Source organism: Vanellus vanellus (genome assembly GCF_965231255.1).
Source record: "Vanellus vanellus genome assembly, chromosome: 1".
Classification (NCBI taxonomy): domain Eukaryota; kingdom Metazoa; phylum Chordata; class Aves; order Charadriiformes; family Charadriidae; genus Vanellus; species Vanellus vanellus.
Genome location: NC_138905.1, coordinates 146,423,417 through 146,446,160, shown reverse-complemented (window position 1 = coordinate 146,446,160; position 22,744 = coordinate 146,423,417). Strand labels below are relative to the sequence as shown.

The 22,744-nt window shown below is 38.5% G+C and overlaps 1 protein-coding gene across 1 annotated transcript in view; it reads left to right on the top strand.

Annotated features, from left to right (window-relative positions):
- LOC309677308 (cohesin subunit SA-2-like) overlaps nucleotides 1–22,744 on the top strand; it is a 62,969-nt gene that overhangs the window by 4,698 nt on the left and 35,527 nt on the right. The window contains exons 2-12 of the mRNA XM_082490091.1: nucleotides 475–562; nucleotides 1,219–1,365; nucleotides 2,879–2,975; nucleotides 3,969–4,045; nucleotides 8,560–8,631; nucleotides 11,525–11,729; nucleotides 12,812–12,963; nucleotides 14,257–14,330; nucleotides 14,782–14,905; nucleotides 19,910–20,008; nucleotides 22,135–22,214. Coding sequence (XP_082346217.1) covers nucleotides 475–562; nucleotides 1,219–1,365; nucleotides 2,879–2,975; nucleotides 3,969–4,045; nucleotides 8,560–8,631; nucleotides 11,525–11,729; nucleotides 12,812–12,963; nucleotides 14,257–14,330; nucleotides 14,782–14,905; nucleotides 19,910–20,008; nucleotides 22,135–22,214 — 1,215 coding nt within the window. The remainder of the gene's footprint in view (nucleotides 1–474; nucleotides 563–1,218; nucleotides 1,366–2,878; nucleotides 2,976–3,968; nucleotides 4,046–8,559; nucleotides 8,632–11,524; nucleotides 11,730–12,811; nucleotides 12,964–14,256; nucleotides 14,331–14,781; nucleotides 14,906–19,909; nucleotides 20,009–22,134; nucleotides 22,215–22,744) is intronic.

Below are 22,744 nucleotides of genomic sequence, written 5' to 3'. Positions count from 1 at the left end.
CTTATGTGTCTTTCTTCTTCGGCATGTTTTACAAAGTAAAACAGTTTCTTCCTCTCATTTTAAATTGTAACCCATCAAATGTTACCATGTTTTGTTTAGCTCAACCACAAAGTGGATGCATACTTGTGTTATTGATTCATGGTGGAAAGCCCTTAAGTCAACAAAGGCTGCCTTAAGTCAACATCAGCTATCTATTTCATTTACTTACTTTCTACTTCCTTGATATCTTTGATAGTGTTGCTAGTTTTCTAACTACCTGTACATCTTACAGGAAAGCCAGCAGTTTGAAAAAGGCCCAAATTTCTGGTGTACTTTTAAAGTTAGCTGTTTGGTTTTTAGTAACAAAATTACATCACTTCCAAATGATTCATCAAAAATATTAAAATACTTATATATGTTTTCATTTTCTTCTGTTGTTTGTACTGAAGTGTGTAGTTCTGTGATCTCACTGCTAACCCCTTCAACATGTTTCAGAGAGAATGCTGTCCATGATGAGACTGTGCCTGAGTCTGTGACTGTGCAGAATGGCAGCTGTGTGAGAAATGGCAATCTGAAAACACCAGTAAGTTGATTTTAAAATGTTTTAGTGTTTTTTTTTTTTATTATTATTATTGTGGAGTTGATTTTCTGTCTCATTCAATCGTTACAAAATTGAGTATTAGATTAAAAAAACGCAATACAGTGCGTCTAAATTCTAGTCACTGGTTACAGCTTGACCACCAAATTCCATTGGCACCAGAGCCTCAATACTGGCTTTTGAACAATCAGTTCATTTCAGTGTGTATTCTTCCTTAGCTGTGCATTGTGTGCAGCTGATGTTAATTTGCACGTTGTGTGTTTACCCTGTGAGTGAAAAGATGTAGAAGAGCTTCTGCTTGCTGTCTGTTCTTCAGAAATTACAGCTGCCACTGAAAAATGCCTTCTGGGTAGTACACAACTGTTCAGAACCTTCTTTCCTGCTATAGCTTCCTATGCTTATGACTCATTTTTTGAGGGAAAAAAAGGTCAAACTGGTAAATCCTTTCTTTCGTCCCCTTCTAGTATGGTCGTGTTTCATAAGGCTTTATCAATGTCCTTGAAGCTTAAAAGTTGGCACCCTGGGGATATCCTTACAATGAGAGTAAAATAAACTTGTCATTAGGGGATAATTCCTGTATCTGTGAATGGCTGTTACGTGTTGAATTTTCTCACATACTTTCTTTGCTTGACTCATTTCAGAGAGAGAAACGGAAGGTCCGAGAACAGTGTGAAAACTTAAGGAGAACTTCTTCCAGTGGCAGAAGAGTGAGACAGCTGCAGAATGGCGAAGTGGTTGAGGCAGTTACGTTGTTTGAAGTGGTCAGCATGGGGAAGCGGGCCATGCAGGTATTTCTAGCTCTGAATTCTGAGAGGAGTCGGTGGAGGGAAGATGGATAAACAGTGGTCATTTCAGTTATTTATACTCTGGAGTGTTGAAATTTTGTTCTGTTTTGGCATAGGTGGGGAAGAAACGTGTTTGATTGAAAAACTGTTATGAGCATGGCTCTTGAAAAGAATGCATCTTCAAGAAATTAGTCAAAAGCTAGCTGTCAGATACTTAAAAAAAGGAAGGAAATACATACCTAAATCAGTCTTCCTAAAGCAATGTCTGAACATGCTAAAAGGGAATTATTTTAAGAAATACAGTAAAGGTTCATCACTAGAAAGCTTTGGCGGTTCAGGATTCTGAAAATCAGGCCTTTTTTTTTTTTTTTTTTTTTTTTTTTCTGGGAGCTTACCTTTTGGTATCTTTCTTTTACCTCTATTTGATGCAGTTTGACAGCAGCTTGCATAATAGTCAGGTTCCCCGGGCATCTATATACTTTATACACTTAGCAACTTTCTTCAGTGTGAGGAATCCCACCTCACCATACTCTGTGAGCATATGTGTATATTAAGTTTGTATAAGTGTATGAAGGATTAAAATCTGGAGTACCAAATACTTTTATACAGGGTTATACATACGTCTCCATTATGTAGTGTCTGTAAGCAAAGTCTGTGTGTGTGCGCACATGGAAAGTACATTTATGTTTTGGATGTGAGACCTTAGTTTTTCCAAGATGTGCATGTGGATGGACTTTTGCCATGTTACAGAAGTGTTAACTTCAGCAGAGCTCCCTGAAGAGCTCAGCTTCTGCTCTGCAAAGCATGATGTGAAGGGCTTGGAACAGCAGCAGCTTGAGTCTAGGCTGCTGCTGCTAGAATTCATTAGATGTGTGTGGCACTACAGGTGGGTTCAAGCCTGGTTGGCTTGTCCCAACAGGCCTGTGTCACATACAGGTTATATAGGCTGGACTGCCCTAGTTTTTTTTTTGTGTGTTTTTTTTTTTTTTTTTTTTTTTTAGCTTAACTGTAATATGTGAACTGTTTCAGCCTTCTGCACAAACCAGATGCTAGAAAAGAAGAAAACTCCCAGGGACAATTGCTGATATTAATTTAATATTAATTATTAGATGGTGCAGAGGTTAAATGTGTGGTGGTTTTTGGTTTTGTTTTTTTTTTTTTTTTTAATGAAACTTACCTCAGTGCTGGCAAGAAATCAGGAGGATGATGTTTTGGGTTTTGTATATTAAATTTATTAAAACTGTGGTTATTTTCCCTGTTAACAGGGAGCAAAGCATCTGTGAATGGCAATGTTGCCTAGAACAGAATAAGCAGTTCAAGACTTCATTTTGCCCCAGAAATAGTCTTTTGCATGTACTATTAGAAATGGAACAAAATAGTGTGGCGTTTATTCTCATTTTTATGATTTAATGGGGATGAAACAATGTTAGTTTGGGTCTTTATTATGGATGTCCTCAATGGCATGTAGCATGCTATGTTCAGCTCCTGACTAATGAGTTTCTTTAATCTGTTCTAGTCTGTAGTAGATGACTGGGTTGAAGCTTATAAACAAGACAGGAATGTGGCCCTTTTGGATCTGATCAACTTCTTCATTCAGTGCTCAGGCTGTCAAGGTAATTTACCCTCTTAGTAGCCTTTTTCATTGTCTGTGGGTGAGAATAGTCTGAAGTGTGCTTTCTAAAATGGATTTTTTCTCTCCAGTAAATCATGTACTCGTAGTCTGTACTGTTTGTTAAGACAAACTCCAGATGGGCAAGACTAGCAGCAAAGAATGTTGCTGGTTAAATTCTTTGACTCTGTGTTTACAGCATACCAACTCTCAGAGTTGTATTTGAACATGGTTTGCAAGGTCAGGTGTCTGAAGTGGCATGTCACATCACTTTGCAGAATCCCCATGTAGGGAAGATGGCTTTGATGACCGTTCTAATTAAAATCCAGCATCTCAGTTGCCATTTGTTTTGTAATTTCCTAGTATCCTTTTGTTTTGCGAGTATCTTCGAAAATAAACAACTAGCAAATTAAGCTCCCTGCTTTGGTGGTTAGAAAAGCAATGTCTTGCCTCATTGCAGTTACTTTTACAAGAGGGTTGTGAAGTTGTCTATTTCATAACAAACATTGAGACACAGTGACTTCTTGGGACAGTTTGCTAGCAAAATGCTTCAGGATGTCAAGAAAGAGTTTTAAGAAGACTATTCTGTTAGCTTGAAACTTCTGAGTGTATTTAGGCAGCTAAAATGTACCTTTTTACACTCCAAAATTTTTTCCAGTAATATGCCTTCTCTTATTGAAAATGTTTTGGGGTCTTAGACGAGCAGTGGGCAAAATTTTAGTAAATCCTTGAAGTAGATGAATGGACACAGAAAATAGCCATGCCAGACAGCACAGGGAAGATTTCTCTAATATGAATTTCAGTTTTGGTTCATCAGGATTTTCTACTATAAGTGAATTTATGTGTCTCCCTATATACATGTTGCCCATACCAGTGTAAACAGAGTTGCCTTTTCTTGGCGTTTCTAAATTTAAAATAAAGTCCTTACTGTGGTTTGGACTTGATTAATGTAATACGGTTGTTGGTAATTCTTGTTTTTAAAACATTACTTTTCCAGGCATGGTAACAGCAGAGATGTTTCAAAGTTTGCAGAAGAAGGATGTCATGCAAAAAATGACGGAGACCTTTGATGAGGTAGGCACAGCTTTGATTTTGCATGTGTGTTTTTTTTTTTTTTTTTTTATAAACAATCGGTTTTACCTTAATAGCCAACCTGGACAGAGTTCTTGCTGCTTATCAGGAGCTGTGTCCCATTTCCTTAATTTAGGAAAATAATCCTGTTTTTTACAAGATAAATTTGGTGTGGTGATGACACGTTTTAGCAGCAGCAGCAGGATGGTGTTGTGTGTTTTTTTTTTTTTTTTTTTGTAAGTCACTTTTATTTTCAGAGTTTTATTAGGGCTATCTAACTGCAGTTTTCCTGAACCTGGCTTTCTCTTAGGAGTTCTTTTGATAGTGACTTTATAGAGATAAATATAACCCAGCATTGCAGCAGGCAAATGGTTCCTTTGGTATTTAGTTGATAGGTCCTTTTGAATACTATTGTGGATTACTGATGAGCTAATTCAAAGATATTTTTAACTGATATTTTTATTTGAATCTTTTAATTCTGTTTTACTGACACTATGAATCTTTATGACTGTATTATGCCATACGAAGGAAGAAAAATGCATTTCTGATTTTTAGATAATTGTCAAAACAGTAGTGAATATCTCATTTCTTGAGGGCTGTTAAGAAAAATGCATAGCTTTACGATACTGTTTCTCTATTTGACTCCTCCTTGGCTAATTATGCCAACATCAAATTTTCTGCGGTGCTCTCACAGTTGCTTCTGTGCCTTTTTTCTGTATTTGCCACCTCTGAATTGATTTGTCAAGCAGCAGCCATCAGTCTTGCTTTAATTGAGCATCTCTCAAAGACCAGCTGCTGTAGAAATTCCCACAGAGGATGAATTTGCCAACATGGTTTTCTTCATTTTAGAAGTGTAGTAGTACTTGGGCTAATTTTTGACAGAAACGATCCGATATGTGCCTGGCCATATGAATTAGTAATCTGGCCCTTCTTTCCCAACTAAATTAGCCCTGAATACACTCACGATAGGGTAGGTACTCTGGAAGGTATGAAGATGTGATTGTTGTTATCATCAGCCTGGATGTGTTACAGCTCTGTAACCTTTTTACCTGTCCTGGTGGGGCAAAAAGGATGATTCTACAGTTGCCTTAGAAGCTGTATTCTGCATGCTATATAAACAAAGTAGCTTTGTTTTGGGGGCATTATTTTGACATATTAGTGAAGCATTTTACTGATGAAAGGAAGTGATAATCCCTGTGTTAGATACTCTGTGACTTGTTGGTTTAGGTTTTTTTTTTTCATTTTTCTTTGATTCTAAATCCAGTGAATTCTGAAATTCTTGGTCTGCTTTTAGAGAAACTTATGCTAAAAACCCTCCTAAAATGATTTATACAGAATTAAGTATTTTTAAAGACTGTGTGAGCCAACACAGGTAGGATGCAGGAACAACCACAAAACCATGGATGAAATGCAAATAGTAATTTTAATCCCTATACCTTGCGAACTGGGGGATCTCCAAAGCAGCACCCAGGCAGAGGCATGCAAGCAGCAACGCAGGCACCGTGGAGCTCAGTCCTTACTAGAAAGTTTTTTCTTGTTAGCGAGAGAGTCCTTGCTAGCGAGAGAGAATGAGTTTGAACCTGCTGTTCTCGCCTGTTTATCAGGGATTCAAGGTGGCACAGTTTTCTACTGTGCTTTAATCTTTCTGACAGCAGGGCAGGAATTTCAAGCATGTTCAGTAAGGTGCCTCTGAGTCCTTCACAGGCCTATGTTATCCAAGTGCAGGTGTTCTACTCGTCAAGCACACAAGACTAAACGACAATCAGTGTGAGATGTGTTTTTTGACACCTTCAGCTGCAAGTCACTTGAGCATGTTTAGAGTCCTCCTTGCCAATCTTCTCTTACTTTCCCAGAAAGACAATATCTCTCAGCTTGTTTAATTGATATGTTATCACTAGTATTAAGCCAGTGTTAATATAGAAACAAAAACCCCACAAACGTATGAAGCAACCATTTTTAGATTAACCGCATTTATTAGGTGATTGAAAAAATGCTTGAGGATTAAACCAATCTCTTTTAAAGCAGAAGTATGATAAGAGCAAGAGCAAAGTAGTTTGTAATTTTCAAGTGAATTTTTTCCTCTTGTGTTTCTTTTTGAATGTAGTTCTCTCTCATCTTTTTCATAAATAAGATGGAAACATAACTTAGTAATTAAGTTAGTTGAGAAGTAGTGCCATATAGGACTACTGTCATTTTGAAAATATTTTTTGAAAACAAATGATAATAGTAGTGAAAGTAGTAATGAGAGTGGAGAATATTACCAGATATCTGCTTGAGTACCTCATCTTGCCTTTTGATTTACATTGTTTGTTTATAGAGTTCAGAGGATTGTAAAATTAAATGTTTTTCTGTAGTTCTTCATTCTTGATCATTTCAGTCATTTAACTGTTGCTTTACTGTTCTATTAATTAATTGCAACACTATATCCATGTATCAATGCTTCGTCCCAAAATTCTCACTAGTGTTAGTGGGAAATGTTAGTGGAGATGAGTCTGGCAAGAAATGTGAAGGGCAACAAAGAAAGATTCTACAAATATATCAACAGCAAAAGGAAGAACAAGGAAGACATCTGCCCAATGTTAAATAGGGTGGGGGCCCTGGTGACAAAGGACATAGAAGAGCCTGAGGTATTCAGTACCTTCTTTGCCTCTGTCTTTACTAGTAAGACTGGCTTTCAGAAATACCAGGTCGCCAAGATCAGAAGGAAAGTCTGGAGCAAAGACTACTTACCCTCCATGGAGGAGGATCAGGTTAGGGAACACTTGAACAGATTGAACATACATTAAGACCATGTGGTGTGACAGAATGTACCCAGGAGTGCTGAGGGAGCTGGCTGGTGTCATTGCAAGGCCCCTCTTGATTATCTTTGAAAGGTCATAGTGACTGAAAGAGATTCCTGAAGAGTCAAAGAAAGCAAATGTCACTCCTGTTTTCAAGAAGGGCAAGTTGATTATAGAATTATAGAATGGTTTAGGTTGGAAGGGACCTTGAAGCAACTAATTTTGGAAATAATGTCCAAACACATGAAGGACAAGAAGGTGATCAGGAGTAGTCAGCATGGATTTAAATAAGGGAAGTTGTGCTTAACCAACCTGATAGCTTTCTGTAACAAAGTGACTACCTTGGTGGATGAGGAGGGAGCAGCAGATGTTGTTTATCTTGACTTCAGTAAGACACTGTCTTCCATAACACCCTCATAGACAAGCTGATGAAGCACGAGTTAGGTAAGTGGACAGTGAGGTCGACCGCAAACTGGCTGAACAACCAGGCCCACAGGGTAGTGATCAGTGGCACAAAGTCCAGCTGAAGTCTAGTTACTTGTGGTGTACCCCAGGGTTTGATATTTGCGCCAATACTGTTTAACATCTTTAAAAATGATCTGGACAGTAAGGCAGAGTGTACTCTTAGCAAGTTTGCAGATGGTACAAAACTAGGAGGAGCAGCTATTAGACCAGGTGGTTGTTCTGTTCAGAGGGACGTCAGCAGGCTGGAGAGTTGGGCAGAGGGGAACCTTGTGAAGTTCTACAACAGGAAACCCCATGAACCTGGGGAGGAATAACCCCATGCACCACTACACACTGCGGGCTGACTGGCTGGAAAGCAGCTCTGCGGAGTAAGGTCTCGGTGTCCTTGTGGTTGATAAGATGAACATGAGCCAGCAGTGCGCCCTTGCAAAAACAACCAACAACCTCCTGGGCTGCATTAGGCAGAGCATTGCAAAGAGGTTGTAGGAGGTGATCCTTCCTCTCTACTCATACTGGTGAGACCACATTTGGAGTGTTGAGTCAAGTTCTGGGCTTTCCAGTACAAGAGAGAGATTGATTTACTGGAGCAAGTCCAGCAAAGGACCACAAAGATGATTAATGATCTTTCATGTGATGAAAGGCTGAGAGACTTGACCCTGTTCAGTCTGGAAAAAAGTTGGCTGAGAGAGATCTCATCCATGTGTTTAAAAAAAAAAAAACAAAGCAACATCCCCCCCCCCCCAACCCCTACAATCCCCCCTCCCCAAAACCCTACAATCCCCACCCCCTTCTCTTTCTCTCTCTGAATTAAGTCACACTAGTACTGAAACCATTTCTCTATAATTTGAAAAGCTCAGAATGATTTTCTAGAATTTAGATGTTTTATAGTAACTATTTACTAAATGTTAGAAAGTGATATATACTTACACTTGCTGGGGAGGCATACCATAGAATTAATGATCAGGATTATACCTTGTATATATTTGCTTATAAATTTTAAAACTAAGTTGTCTCTTACTTGTAGCAAGAAAACTCAGGTTTTATATAAAAGTGTGGTTTTCTTCTATAGTTGCTTATAAATAAAATAAACAAGATGAGAAGGGATTAGATTTTGTTTAATGCATTGGATTTTATGAGCCACATGTAATACAAATTATCTTAAGTTTTAATAGACTTTTAAATATGATGCGTGGTTTGTGATATTTTTGTCATTATGAATTAACTGTGCCATTTCATTAAAAAGCTTTTAAAATTTTGTCTGATGAATTACAGGAGACTGGGTTGCAGTACAAGAAATTCGTGGCCTATCCTTGGATCCTGACGGTCACTTGGCCGGTGGATATGGTAAGGCTCTTTTGCAGTTCTGTGCGACTGTAGCGTAGCATTTTCTGTGGCTGTATTTCTTGTTTCTAGTGTAAGCAAATACATCAGAACTAGTAATCTTAAATTGCACATTGGCAAATTGAGATAATTATGCACTTCAGAGGTCTGCCTCACCTGGTCTATTTTAGACCTCTGGTTGGCTTGAATGCACTCAAGCTTTTGAAGTGCCTGTTTCTTGCTATTGATTTTAAAGGGAGGTGAAGGTGACTTGCTGAGGTGGATGTGATGAATTGCTCCTATAGCATTTTGAACACAGTGGTGTATGTCAAGTTGCAGTGGTATTCAAGAGCGTTCTTCATCCTTTTCAGCAAGCTCTACATACATGCGTGCATGCATACATGCATGCACATAGATCTTGGCAGATAGATTTGTTCAAAGGCTTGTTTCATCAAAACATTCTCTTGCAAAAATAAATGTTTGATTGGAAGAATATTTCGAGAACAGTGTTGCGTTAAAAGGGTGTTAGTTTTGTTTCTGTTTCAGAGCCGAGGGCTTTAAGACAGCTCAGCGTTTGCCTGTCTCAGATCCTGCCGAAGGCCTTCACTAGGACAGCATCGCAAAGCTGTAAAGATAAATGATTTCCTGTTTCAGAGCCCTGCTAAAGGCCTTCTCTGAAACAGTTCAATGTTTGCCCATTTCAGAGCCCCACAAAGGACTTTCACTGAGACAGTTAGCAGAGTTGAAAAGAGAAAATGGTTTACTGAAGCAACAGGTATAACAGATTTGGAATTGCTGTTGATAAATGCACTAGCTGCAATAGCGCTAATATACTACAATAATGCTAGCAAAATAAATGAGTAAATGATAAATGAATAGATGAATAAATGCTATCCTGGGAGTTCTTTCACCAAGAGTTGAAGGTGCAGTGCTTACCAAGAAAGTGTCCCTGTCTTAGTAGAGGAAGGGGAGCACAGCCCGTTGACTGTCTCTTCTAGGTCTCAAGTTTCTTCTTCCTCAGAGAGATCTCTTGCTCATGTGTATATATGTATGTATATGTCTGTATCCAGGTACCCTCCATATTGCCCCTTATATCCTAACCTTATCTGTTCCCCTCCCTGGGGTGACATTTTAGCATGATTTGAGTGGAGATATGGGTGCTATAGTCTTATATGTTTAGCATGTTCTTCTTTCTGCTCATTATCATACTTAGGAGTGTCAAGTTTAATATTAATTTTGAGGATAATTAAGCAAAAGGTCTCACTCCGGGCACTATGGCCTTCAAGATTCCATGCTGAAGCCATTTATCTGTGTATTCCTTTGCTCCTGTGACTTTGAGAAAAAACAAGGTGTCCTGCTGTCACAATACTCCCTCCTTCGGCTGTTTTTCACAGTGGCCTGTCGGCTCTCACCTCCACAGGGTTCGAACAGGAGATAAGCATCACCAGCATTGTTAACTTCTTATGTACCAAATTCCCCCACAGAGACAGCTTTTCTGTAATTCCTCTTCCCATAAAAGACTTGCAGCATTGCGGGGACTTCACCTTAACTCCATGCTGGCACTTCACTTTGACTTCCCTCTTTCCATATGCTCTGTATGAAAGAAATAAACATTTCCAGGATGAGGCAAAGCAGGAGCCTCAGCTGAATGATTTGAATGGTTCTCTGGAAGAACCTGTGTTAAGCGCCTGATCTGACTTGGCTTCTAGAAGTAGGGTTGCTTCTCTCTACTGGGTGTGGAGGGAATCTAAGGGAATCCCAACTTCGGTGCCTAAATTTAGGTGGTGTGCCCATTGTGCTGTCTATATATTTACAGTATGCATGTTACCATTAAACAGTATCCCAGTATGATATACATGGACAGTAGAAACACTTTTAAAAAGTGAGATGTCTTCCTCAATTCGTGCTGCTTTTCAGATTGAGGAGTAAGCTACTGTGATCAAGTAGGTGCTTCCTGAAGGTTGTAGGTTGTGTTTCTGCTGTCTGTGTCATGACCAAGCAGCATTTAATGGGGCCTGCTGGGGACTTCCCTTTTTGTCTGAGCACTTGCTACTACTGTTAGGCTATGAACTGACTCTTGCAACCTGGTCAGGAATGCATCCCAAATTCCAGACTTCTAATGTGCAGACATCCCTGAGATCAGTCTGTGTTTGTGTTTATTTTTCAAGAAAGCAGTGAGTGCTGTGCTTTGTTTCCAAAGTTATAAAAGAAGAGCATAAAATGTACTTTGTAAGTACAGAAGGTTATTCTAGGTGTGAAGCTGCATGTTAGAGTACATCTGAGAAGGTGTTTGACCAACTGAGGGACCAGCTGTGTATTGGTCTGCCTTAAAGATGATGTTTTCCATAGCGAGAGAAGTTTTGGAATTCCCTGGCTCCATTCATACCTGGAAACTATCAGGATGCAAATTAATGTTCAGAGCCATTCCTGAGATCTGTGAGCAGCAAATGAAATGAATGTTCACACTGCCTGAGGTTGGCATCTACAAAGTCTTCCTAGTGTGCTTTTTCACATGATGCACACCACTTTGTGTGAGCAGTCATTTGAACTGCCATCTGCCTGCTTTCTTCCTGGCAGTATCAACTGTACTGTGAACACTCTCGTGGTTTTATTGTAACTTGGTTTTTGATAACGTCAAAAGTACTGCATACTTACGGTTTCTGTGGAGGTTTTTGGAGACTCAGGTGCTGGTGGTATAGGTGAGTGACTCAGTATTTGTCATTAAGCTGTAGCCTGATAAACTCCTTAAGCTGGTAGCGCTGCTGAGCAAAACAGTCCCCTCCTGCCCCGCACCATGGTTGTTTATTTTCACTTCCCCAGGGTCAGATCTTTGTTTAAGACACATTTATGTGTCTTAGGGAACTGATACCACTGAAAAACAGTTTAGTGAAGTAGCTGTTTTTTTTTTCTTGTGCAGGACAATGAAGACTACCCGCTGATCAGAACAGGGCCCTATTGGAAGAAGTTCAAGGCCAATTTCTGTGAATTTATTGCAGTGCTTGTCCAACAGTGCCAGTGCAGCATCCTGTATGACAGCTACTTGATGGACACTATCATCTCGCTGCTTACCGGCTTAGCAGACTCCATGGTCAGAGCATTTAGACATACAAGCACTTTGGCAGGTAAAATAACTTACAGAATTGCTGTAGATTGTGAGTTTTGTTGATGTGTATACAAACAAAACTGCTCAAAATTGAGAAGCTCTCTTTACTGGAGCAGTTGTTCTCTTATGCATTGACATTGCCTTCCTCCTAATCTGTGTTACTGTACTATAAATAATTTGTTCCCATCTGTATCCGAATGGAATTTGGATGCTTCATGTATGATAGATCTAGACCATCTTTTCTTTCTAAAGAAAATTTCTTTAATATCTGGTGTGACTAATTTTAGAATTTTGCTGTGTTCTGAGTCTTCTTTTTTTTTTTCAGTAACTCTTTTTTTTTCAGTAACTTCTTTTTCACAGTCAGTTTTCTATTTTGTTATTTTCCTCTCTCCACTAATTAACATGGTGAGGTTGCATTAAATGCTTCACCTGTGAAAGCTTCCTTTGGAGAGCTGTTCTTGTGGTACCTGTGCTAAAAAGAACATTGCTCATAACGCTTTTTCTTTCATGCGGCAAGATGACTTTTTTTTTTTCTAAAGCCTGTAAATACCCTGTCTGCTATGCAAAGAATACTTAAAGTATAATTTGTTCTAAAGCACACTGTTGGCTTTGAAGGCTTAAAAAATACACTTGAAATCTGTGCAAACCAACATCTAATGATCCTTAGAGAAACATGAATTTTTGTCAATTAAAGTAAAATATTAAGATTCCTAGCCTTTCATCGGGGCAGATTCACTGTTGTTTGGGTTTTTTGTTTGGGTACTGAAAATCACCAGTTCCACAACTCTAGATTCTTTTGCAGAAAAATCAAAATAATATAAGCTAAGAAGAGAGTTGTCCAGTAAATTATGTCTCTGACTAGACCTCTGACTAGAACTCTGGACAAAAGTTCTAAATAACCAGTAATATCTCTAAATTTTCCTTTTTTGATCATTGTCTGCCTTTAAAATAAACACTGTATTTTAAAACAAATTATTGTAATGTAGTAATGTTTGTATTTTGGATGATAAACTGGTTTTGGCTAACCCTATCCTTTTTGTGTAAAGTGGTGAGTGTATTTATGCTATGTATTTCTGAGGTTTGGGTTTGTTTCATTTTTAGCAATGAAACTTCTGACAGCAGTTGTAAGTGTACATCTGAACCTTGATGTCAACAAGCACAATGCTCAAAGATTATATGAGGTGGAGAAGAAGAGGATAAGTGGCAAGAGGACCAATTACAGACTTGATCAACTAGAGAGAAAAAGGAAAGAGGTTAGGCAGCTGTCCTGTATGGGAAATGTGTGAAGATGTGAAAAGAGGGATTGCTGGCAGCCTGCTTTTGGGTTACTGCAGTTCTTTGAGGTTTATATCTTTATCTAATGCATGTTGCAGAGCGTTCGTGACTGGCTAGATTAAGAGGTACAAAGATGATTAAGGTAATAACTGACCTATGTATTGTTAAGTTGAGATGTCTGTCCTACTTCCCTAAATTGGCATTGTTAGCCCTTGATCCGTACACAAATATGGATTTACACACACATGTAATTGCATTAGTAGCTCTGGTGTTCTGGGAGTGGTTTTACATATGTTTATAAAAATTATAAGTCAAAATGTTAGTTCTTGAACTGAATTTCAGTGAATGCAAAAGGACATGGGGTAGTTGTCATCTCTGTGTAATGCATTGTAAAATTGGTCATAACTTTAGGTATGACCTGTATGTTTCTTGCTGTTCAGTTTCTGTCATTTCTTCCCTGCTCAGCCAGACAGTTCCATATCAACTCCCAGAGACAGGCCTATAACTGTAAGAAATAATTCTGGCTTGAACGTGGAGGTGACTTGATGTATGAACATCAAGCATAGTGCCTTCTCTGCTGACCTTAAAATCGGTTTTCTCTGTTCTGAGCTTTGGATGCCCATAGACGTCTCTGTTATAGAAACAACCCCTTTTTTCTGGGGGAAGAAGCATTTGGGTGAGACAGGGGTTTTTGGTATGATGGTAGGTCTGATCTTATGGGGAAAAATAGAGGAAATGTGTGTGTTGGGGGGAGCGGGGAACAAACTTGTCACCCTTCCTGATGCTGTTGATGAGAGAATGTTTTTATCAAGTGGCTTAGGTTTCCAGAGGTTAAAAATTGGATTTTCAAGGCTCGGTTAAAATACATGCTCATTTTGGAGTAGGTGCATTTTGAAAATTCCCGTGACTGCCTTTCTTCCATCTCCATTTAAGTGCATAAAAAGAGAGTTTGGACCTATACGTGAAGGTTACTTAATAGTTGTGCTGTATCTTTCTGTGTATTGATAGATTAAGACTCACTATATCAAACATACTATGTGCTGTACCTTTTTATACAGGTTAGTAGTTGGTATCTGGTAAATCTTTCATCAGGATGTAGCTACAAAAAGGCCAGTTGCTAGTGTAGATGCAGACCGCTTGTTTTGTGTTGGTACCATGTGTAAATGCTGGTGATTTCTACCACAGTAGTATTTTAAGTGCACTTATGCATATTTTTCATGTGTCGTGAATTGTGGGACCAATATTAACAACCAATTCTCTTTGTATTTCAGTATGAGCATAAGCTTCTAGAGGTACAGAACATGATGAATGCTATTTTCAAAGGGACATTTCTAAACCGTTACCGGTAAGAATAAAAATAAAGCTGTGATGTGTATCTGCATTCCCAAGAAACTCTTGCTCAGATTGTCCAGATACTAGAATCAGGTTAAGCATCCCAGAGGCACTGATGGTGTCAAGGAAAGTGTAGGAGATAAATTATTTTAAAGAATATGGGCTTAAGAAAGGACCTCTCTTTATTATCTTTCTTAAGTTCTTCCTGCTGGCTATAGAGCAGTGCATTTGTGATTGAGAAGATATCCAGAGTTATGAAATAATTATTTAATGAAACATTTGTACCTGAAAGTGGCCTAATTGTTGATTGAAGAGTAACTTAGAACATTAATATGAAGATACTTGTAATATTTTGGATTATACATGCTTCCGCAATTCCAGAAAATAAAAATATTGCAAATAATAGAATTAATATATATTAGGCATTTTTAATGTATTAAATTTACAATTTTATAATTTCACAGTGATGTGATCCCTGAGATCCGAGCAACTTGCATTGAAGAAATTGGCAGCTGGATTAAAACATACCCAGATGCTTTTTTAAATGATAGCTACTTAAAATACATTGGGTGGATGCTGTATGATAAGGTAAAGTTTTAGTTTTTCTCACTGGGGGCAGTAGATGGGAATTTTTAATTTTTTTTTTTTTTTAAAGCATCCTAACGTTTAAATTCTTTGGAGTAGGTATTTAAGATTGTGGTGGTACAAAAATTAATTTACTTTTTTCCCCATTTTATTTTTAAAGCCATTGTAGCACTAAATAACAGAGAACGTGTTTTCCAGTTCTGTAGCAGTGTGTGTCCCTGTGTGTGCAGTTATTTTTATATGTTACTGAATCAGGAGCTATTACTGAATTGTAAAATAGCCTATCTCCTTTGAGCACATACAGTGTTAAATGTTGACTAAAATTCTGCTTTTAGGTTTGATGGTGACATTTAAAATTTTTGTTTTATTTTATAAAAATGAACAAATAAATATTGCCTATAGTAAAATAGTCTTCAATGTTGCATTTCTCATTTGGAATTAAATGGATATAGAAAATATTTACAAAGACCAGTCATTTCCCAAAGGGTTATCTCCTTTTCCTTATAGTAAATTCGTTTTTTTATTTTTGAGTAGGGGCACGTTTGAAAAACCAAAAACCTCCCACCAAAACAAATAAAAAACCCCCAAAGAAAACAGTAACTCAAAAATATGCTTTTTCTTATGCTTCTAAAATGCATGAGAGATTCTAGGGGGATAGGAATATTTATAGTGAATGGCTAATTACGAAACTGACACACGGTACTTCTGCAGGCCCCTTTTAAAATGTATATAACTTCTGTATAAATTCTGAAACGTCCTCAGTTTTGTGTCAGTTTAAGGTAATGTTTGTGTTCGCTGAATAAAATTGTATTTTACCGCTAAGCCAGCAGGGGGAGCACAAAGCCTCTTACTTCCCTGAGTTGTGCCATTAGTGTAAAGGTAGTATTTAGATTTTTAGAACAACACATCTATCAAGAACTGTCGACTTTTCCTGAATAAATTTTATCTGGTCAGAATATATTTTTAGTATATGTTCAGTTGGGAGAATTCTCAAAAGAAAAAGTAATTTTTGAAGATGATGTGTCTTCATTCCCAGTGCTGTACAGTGAAAATTAACAGCTGGTGTCTCTCATTAATGCACATAGCTCATCCAGTGTCATTTATTGGGAACTGGAAATGGTTGTTTTTCTAAAGCTTGTTATCTGAAAGCAATACAGATGCAAGCAGAGTGAGATAAAGTGAGATGTCTTCCATATTCCACATTTGGCCGAGACCTGGTAGTATGCCACTACTGGTGGTTGCAGTCCCTGCTGTGCTTTGTGATTTGCAGCCACTGTTAAATTGCTTGTTTGATTCCAAAATGAGAGCAGGGCATTTTTGGCAGCAACAGGGGCAGCAGTGCTTTTATATACATCTGAATGTTATTTCCCACTACTCTTCCTTAATAAGCATTTCCATCCCATCTCATTGGGGGTGGGTGGCAAGAAACTGATATCTCCCAGAGCCAATTTTCTTTTAGAATATAATGTAGAGAATTTTGCCAAATAATTAAGGCCCCAGAGTGGAACCACCACAAAAGTATTCTAACTGTGGGGGAAAACCTGGCCAGGATCATCTACAGTGCTGTAAATAGAGATTAAGTTCAGTCATTTGGGAGGTTTTAAAGCAGAGGGGGGAGGGGAAGTAAGTATACAATTAACATTTTGTTTTCAAAGTCTTTTATTTGAATATAATAATTCTTTCTTCCCCATGAGATACCATTTCGCCATTATACCCTGATATGAAACATTATATTTTTATGTGAAAGGTTATTTCCTAGGTGCAAGAAGGTGCTGCAAATTCAGTGGTAATATGCTCAAAATTGCATGTGAGGCTCTCTCTTTGGCCCAGTAAGAATTGTGGAACGGTGCTATAAGGATGCATTTCTGAGTAGTTTCTGTTCATCTGCTAGAAATAATTTAACTTTTTATTTTTGAAGACCAAGTAACAGTTGATACTAAATCTTACAGCTGTGTGCAGTTACACAATGTTATACGTAAGCCCAGTCACCTATCAGTGCATTTGAGAAACCCAGGCACCTAGCTCATGCTCACTTGTGTTCTTCCAAGGGAATATATAGCTCCTAAATTAGCATCCAGATCCAATCAAACCAGTTCTGATCTGAGCAGCAGGTGTTGAAGGGGAGTGCTGTGTAAAAAATTCAGAGTTAAAGTCCAGAATAATCAAGACAATGAAGAGGAAGGATGGGGAAAGTGGAAGGCAGAACTAGCAGACAGGAAGGCAAAGACAATGGAGATGCAGATTAGGGATCTCCTACCATGTTAGACTAGATTTGTCTGGAACTTCGGGGCAAGTTGTTGAGGTTTTGTCATTAGACTATGACAAACAACCAAAGAAATTCTGTGGAAATAGGAACTTGCTGTTGAAATGAACTTCTTTGTCCTGACCATGTGATCCTCCTGGCAAATTTCAGGAAGTGGAAAGGGTTTTTAGTTTTGCCACCCATTCAACATGGCTATAAAAACTGATCCCATGGTTATGGCTACTTCTGAAATACTTCTTTCGTCAAATGATCATGTTAACATAGTGGTTTACTGCTCTGTGCATATGTACTGATTTTTTTTTTTTTTTTTTTTTTTTTTTTGCGGGGGGGGCAGAGGGCAGTTTTTAAAATTGTTTTTCCTTGACAGGTCAGGTAAGCTGGATTGTCTTCGCTATTCAGGAGTAATTCAGAAGTAGACCTACCTTTCCCAATTTATTATTTCGGGAGTGTTGAGGAGAAAAAAAAAATGACCCAACAACCCCATCAAATCATCCAGGTCCCAGCCTGTATTTGTAAGGCTTATTGAATGGCTCCGTCTCTGTGATAGTAGTCAGGCTGAAATCTCATAACTCAATGCATCTAAGCGGTGCTGGAGCCCATGCAGAGCGCTTTGAGGTCACTAGAGCTGCCCACCATCTTACTGATGTTTTTTGCCAATCTGTTTGCAGGTCAGGGTTGAAATATACTGTGATACAGCTGAGGGACAGAGTGTGTTCAGAGTACCCTGAAAATGTGCTTCCGTAATTCCCCTTCACTCTGTCACAAGTTTGAAAGCCCAAACAGGCGGGTATTTCATAAAGATTAGAATGGTAGTTCTGGCGAGGGGAGTAGATGGCTGAGTGTTTGTACTTGCCTACCTTACTGCTGAAAAGAGCTGAATCTAAGTAGTGAGGTGGTTTTAGAAGGATGTGGAGTAATTTTGAATGATCAAGAAGCTATGAGGAATGATGAATCTAGAAAAGGAGAGGTGGTTGAGAAGGAGAAAATGCTGCTGAAAACAGCAGAACCAGTCATAGTAGTTGTTTGTTCACAGTTACTAGAGTTAATTTTCTCAACACTGAAAAGAGACATATACATATAGGGTTATGACAACTTTCGGGTGGGAACAGGATACCTTAGAAGGCAGGTGGTGCAGTTTAGTGTATTAAACTGTATATCTGCAGACCTACGCTTGAATGCCACCTGACTGACAAATGCAAATGGTATTACTAGCTGTGTGCCAAGGACTATATGACCATCCAACAAACTATCACAAACTTTTTTCCCCCCTTTTTTTTTTTTCTCCTTTTCCCCGAGCATAAATGCATTCCCTATTCAGAACCAAAGCCTCGTGATAAAATGCTGAGGGCAGCTGAAGCCCGACTTGCTGTACATTGGCTGAGTTGAGTTTGTGCCAGTGTGTAGTGATGGGTACCAAGCTGGGACTGTTTGTGAGTGAGTTCTGCACTGTGGAGCCCTTGTGGCTGTAGGAGGCAGCAGGTGGGAGCAACAGTCTCTTTCTCAGACAAGGCTTTTAATTTTAAAGTACAATATAAAATATGTACTGCTGGCATGTCATGGGCAGATTAGAGTGCAGTACCCATTGTTACCTGTTGATCTTTCATTTTATATTTCTAGCAAAAAGCTGTCTTATGCAAAACTGTTGGTCAGAGCCCGCTACTGGGAATCAGCCTTTGCTTTCCATTTAAGCAGGTGAACAGGAACTTGTAGTAATGGATAGCCAATGTGTAGGTGGTCTCCTTTCTTGGGTTTCCTTGATTATTCTTACTGCTATTGTTAGCAAGAGGAATTAAGGAAGAAATATGAAGATGATTCAAAGCCTGCAGTTCATTTAAGTGTCTCTGCTGATATCCTTAGCATTATAAGTTTACAGAACACAACAATTTTTCTATGTTAGATCCTCAAAATGACTTTTTTAATGACATTTAAAGCTTTGTCATTTGAAAGCTTTAGCAATATGCATAAGAATTTAAAAGCTGGATAAGGAAAAGGCCTCTTTTTGAGGCATTTATGAAGCAGCAGTACTAATAGTATGAAATAACACCTTGCAGGAATAAATATATTTTGCCTAAGCTAACTGATTAGGCCAAATTCAATGCACCCCTTGTCTTAGAATGCTTAAAATATACTGGTTTAGTGTAAAACAGAAATAGGAAGAAGGTGTAACATTTGACTCCGTATCTGTGACAACTCACGATGATGAGCTAGTGCAATTCTGAGATGTATCTCTTCCTCTGGGAATTTTTGCTGCCCCAGAATTTCTTAGAGTCCTTATCAGTGTTTAACGACTGTCTGAGTCAAATGTTGAAAGGAGGCAAACAGTCTGATGTATGGAAGAGTGCTGATTGTATTAAGTAGGTCATCCATAGTGTTGTCTTTGTATATCTTTAACAGGTGAATAGCACAATTCCTGCATCTTTTGCATTGTGTTGCTTTTAACTATAAGGTCTGTGAGAGTTTCTTTGTCTCTTAGAGAGCCTAACACAAACTTTTATGTAGCCTTTAAGTTTGACTCACTGCAGGCTTCCTCTGTGTGTGTGTGTGTGTATGTGAGAGAGAGAGACATGAGTGTGTGCACACAAACAAAATGGTACCAATGTCACTAATAAAGAAGATGAGTCAGTATTTGGGTAGTCTGCTGTAGGCACCCACAAAGAACTCTTATTTACATAATATAAATGCCAATAGTGAATAACATCAAAGATAGATGTTTTTTACTGTTAGCTGATTTCTTTGTCTTGTAGCAAGCTGAAGTGCGGTTGAAGTGTCTTCTGGGACTACAGGGAATTTATAGCAGAAAAGAACTTGTTTCCAGGATGGATCTCTTTACTAGCAGATTCAAGGTAAATAGATTACTGTGTGCTATTTTTTAAGTCTGGGTTGGGTGTATACAAAAGGTCTGATGTTTTAATCAGAGCTGATCTCCCCACTCTCTTGACTGACTGACCCAAGTTCAGAGTACTGCAGAAACGGCCTGCTTGATTGAGTGGATGAAGGAATTTTGCAGAGATATTTCCCTCTGTTTCTATGGAATTTTCTGTTCCACTTTAGTTCGTGCACAAAGTGGTATTAGTATGCACTGTGGTCAATTATCTCCACCGTTCATCCAGAATGGCCCAGATTTCTTTACAGGATCTTTGGCACATGGCAAAGGATTTCGTACTCTTAAGGTCCCCTTTTATGCTGCTCCTGATAATGGGTTAACCTTGTAGATACTGGATTGGCTGACCATGTATCACACTGATGTGGGAATGACTCTATATTGATCCACCACGTCAGTATGAATCTTGAAGAAGGATCCCTTATCTCCTTTCAGAACAAGTCAGATGATATGCTGTAATTTTGAGAGCTTGTTCTGTGACTGCACCGAACCCGTACACTGCCTTTATCATATTCCAACATCCTGACTCATTTAAGAAGTAAGCCCTTTACTTGTTTAATTCTGCCCTTGCTAATAACTTCATCAGCTAATCTTATCCCAATGGGGCTGGGCTTTTTTGGTATTTGAATAAGAAAACTCAAAAGTGCTCTGCTTGATATTTCAGTCCCTCTGAATCAGTACATAATCAATGCTGGCATGTGGTGGTAATTCATGTTCTTTTTGCAACAGGTGCAGGGCTTACCTGTGTGTCAAAGCAGTTGCTAATAGTAAAAAATACCTATAGCGCATCCTCAAAGAACAAGAAATAGATTAATATTGGTATCTTAAGAATAAATTATTCAGATTGCAACTTGGCTATCTAAGATTAACCTGTTTTAAAGATTAACCCGTTTTTTAAAGATTAACCTTTTTAAAGATTAACCTGTTTTAGAACTCTGTTTTAAAGAGCTTTGTGGTGGTCCTTTATCTTTCTGGTTAAAGGAAGGTTGCTGTAAGCTTCATAAGCAGCTGCAGGATTGGTATTCACAGACTGATGAAATAGCTCCAGTCTGTTTGTACTGCAGTCTCCCTCTGTGTGGAAGTTGTGATATAAATTGATTATTGCAAACTCCATCCTCCGATCAAAAAGCCCCAACCCAAACACAACAACTCCTTCCCCTCTAAACAAAAGAAACCCAAACAGCTATACACCAAATACAGACTGACCTGGAGTCTTTCAAAGTTTAAGTCATGCTTTCTCAGTGATGGGAAATGTAATCATATAACCATCAATCAGTTTCCCACAAGTGGGAGTTTCGCATGCTCCCTCTGTTACCCTTCAGTGTTCAAACTCAGGATTCATGGACTTCTACACCTTGCCAGCTGGGTTGTGAGAAAAAAGAAGGAGCAAAATAAAAAAAATCTAGAGATTCAGAAATGATATGTTAAGTAAGAAAGCTGTTAGTCCCAAAACAAGCAAGTCCAAGTGTTTAATATGCCTTAAAGATGTAGACTGCACTGAGGAGTGCGAGTTCTTGGGAACATAGGACAGGAAAACTTCCACTGTTTTGCATGTGTACCAAGTTGCAATAGTGTTAATTCTGGAGGTTGGGAGTATTACTGCTATTCCATGAAGTAGCTTTATGACTCAAGTCCAAATTGTCTTTCCAGCAAGGCACTGGCTTCTGTAATGTGTAGGTACACGCAATTTACTGTTGATGGGAGCAACTGATTATATAATGCTTGTAATTTGAGTCTTACCTTCATTTAACATACTGAAGTGCCAGTAGTAACATCTTAGAAACAAGATGTCAGTCACTTTTAATTTGTAGACTGTAGTTGATTTCTTGTGAACGCATACATTATATCTATAAAAATATCATATTACTGCATGATTAATTCAGTTAAAAAATTAACATGCTGTTAATTTTCAGGGGCTGGGGAACTACTTGGTAGTAATCAAGTTGCCTTACATCTCTTAGGAAATAGCTGCTGAAATAAAAATAAATCTCTGCTCCACTAGTGTAGATGATCTAGCTGTAGCAAAAATATGTGTTTATTGAGAATAAACCATGTTACATCTTTTTATTGTCATTTTACATCCATTAGGATCGAATTGTGTCCATGCCTCTGGACAAGGACCATGAAGTAGCAGTTCAAGCCATGAAACTCTTGATGCTTATGTCACAGTAAATAATTTCTTTTTTAATTTACTGTATTGTTTTAATGGCAACAAGATCCAGATACAATCCTGATGAATCTTCCTGTAATCAGTTACATGCTGCGAAATAATTGCACCTAGCAGGATATGAGTTACAGTTAAAGCTGCTCGAGTCATGGCATTTTCTTTCTGTGGGAAACACCAACGTTAAGAAAACCCTTGTGCTGAGATTCAGCATGAAACCTACATTTTTATGTCTCTGTATTTCCCTCTGAAAGGAAATTCCACAGCATTTTCATTTTGGCTTTTCTCATATACAGCATCTGCCTGTCTTGGCAGAAGTCCTCATCAAGGAATCTTCAGTTCCAGGGCTGCCAGGTCTTGACCAGAAGCTCAGGGAACTCTGCCATCTTCCCTGTCTCCCTACCTGATGCAGGAATCCTTGAGCTTTGAGGTTGTTGCTGGAATTTGGACTTCCAGATTCTTGGCTCCATGGCAGACAACCTTGGAGCTATTGAGCCCACAGCAGACTTACTGACAGGAAATTAGCAAGTGTAT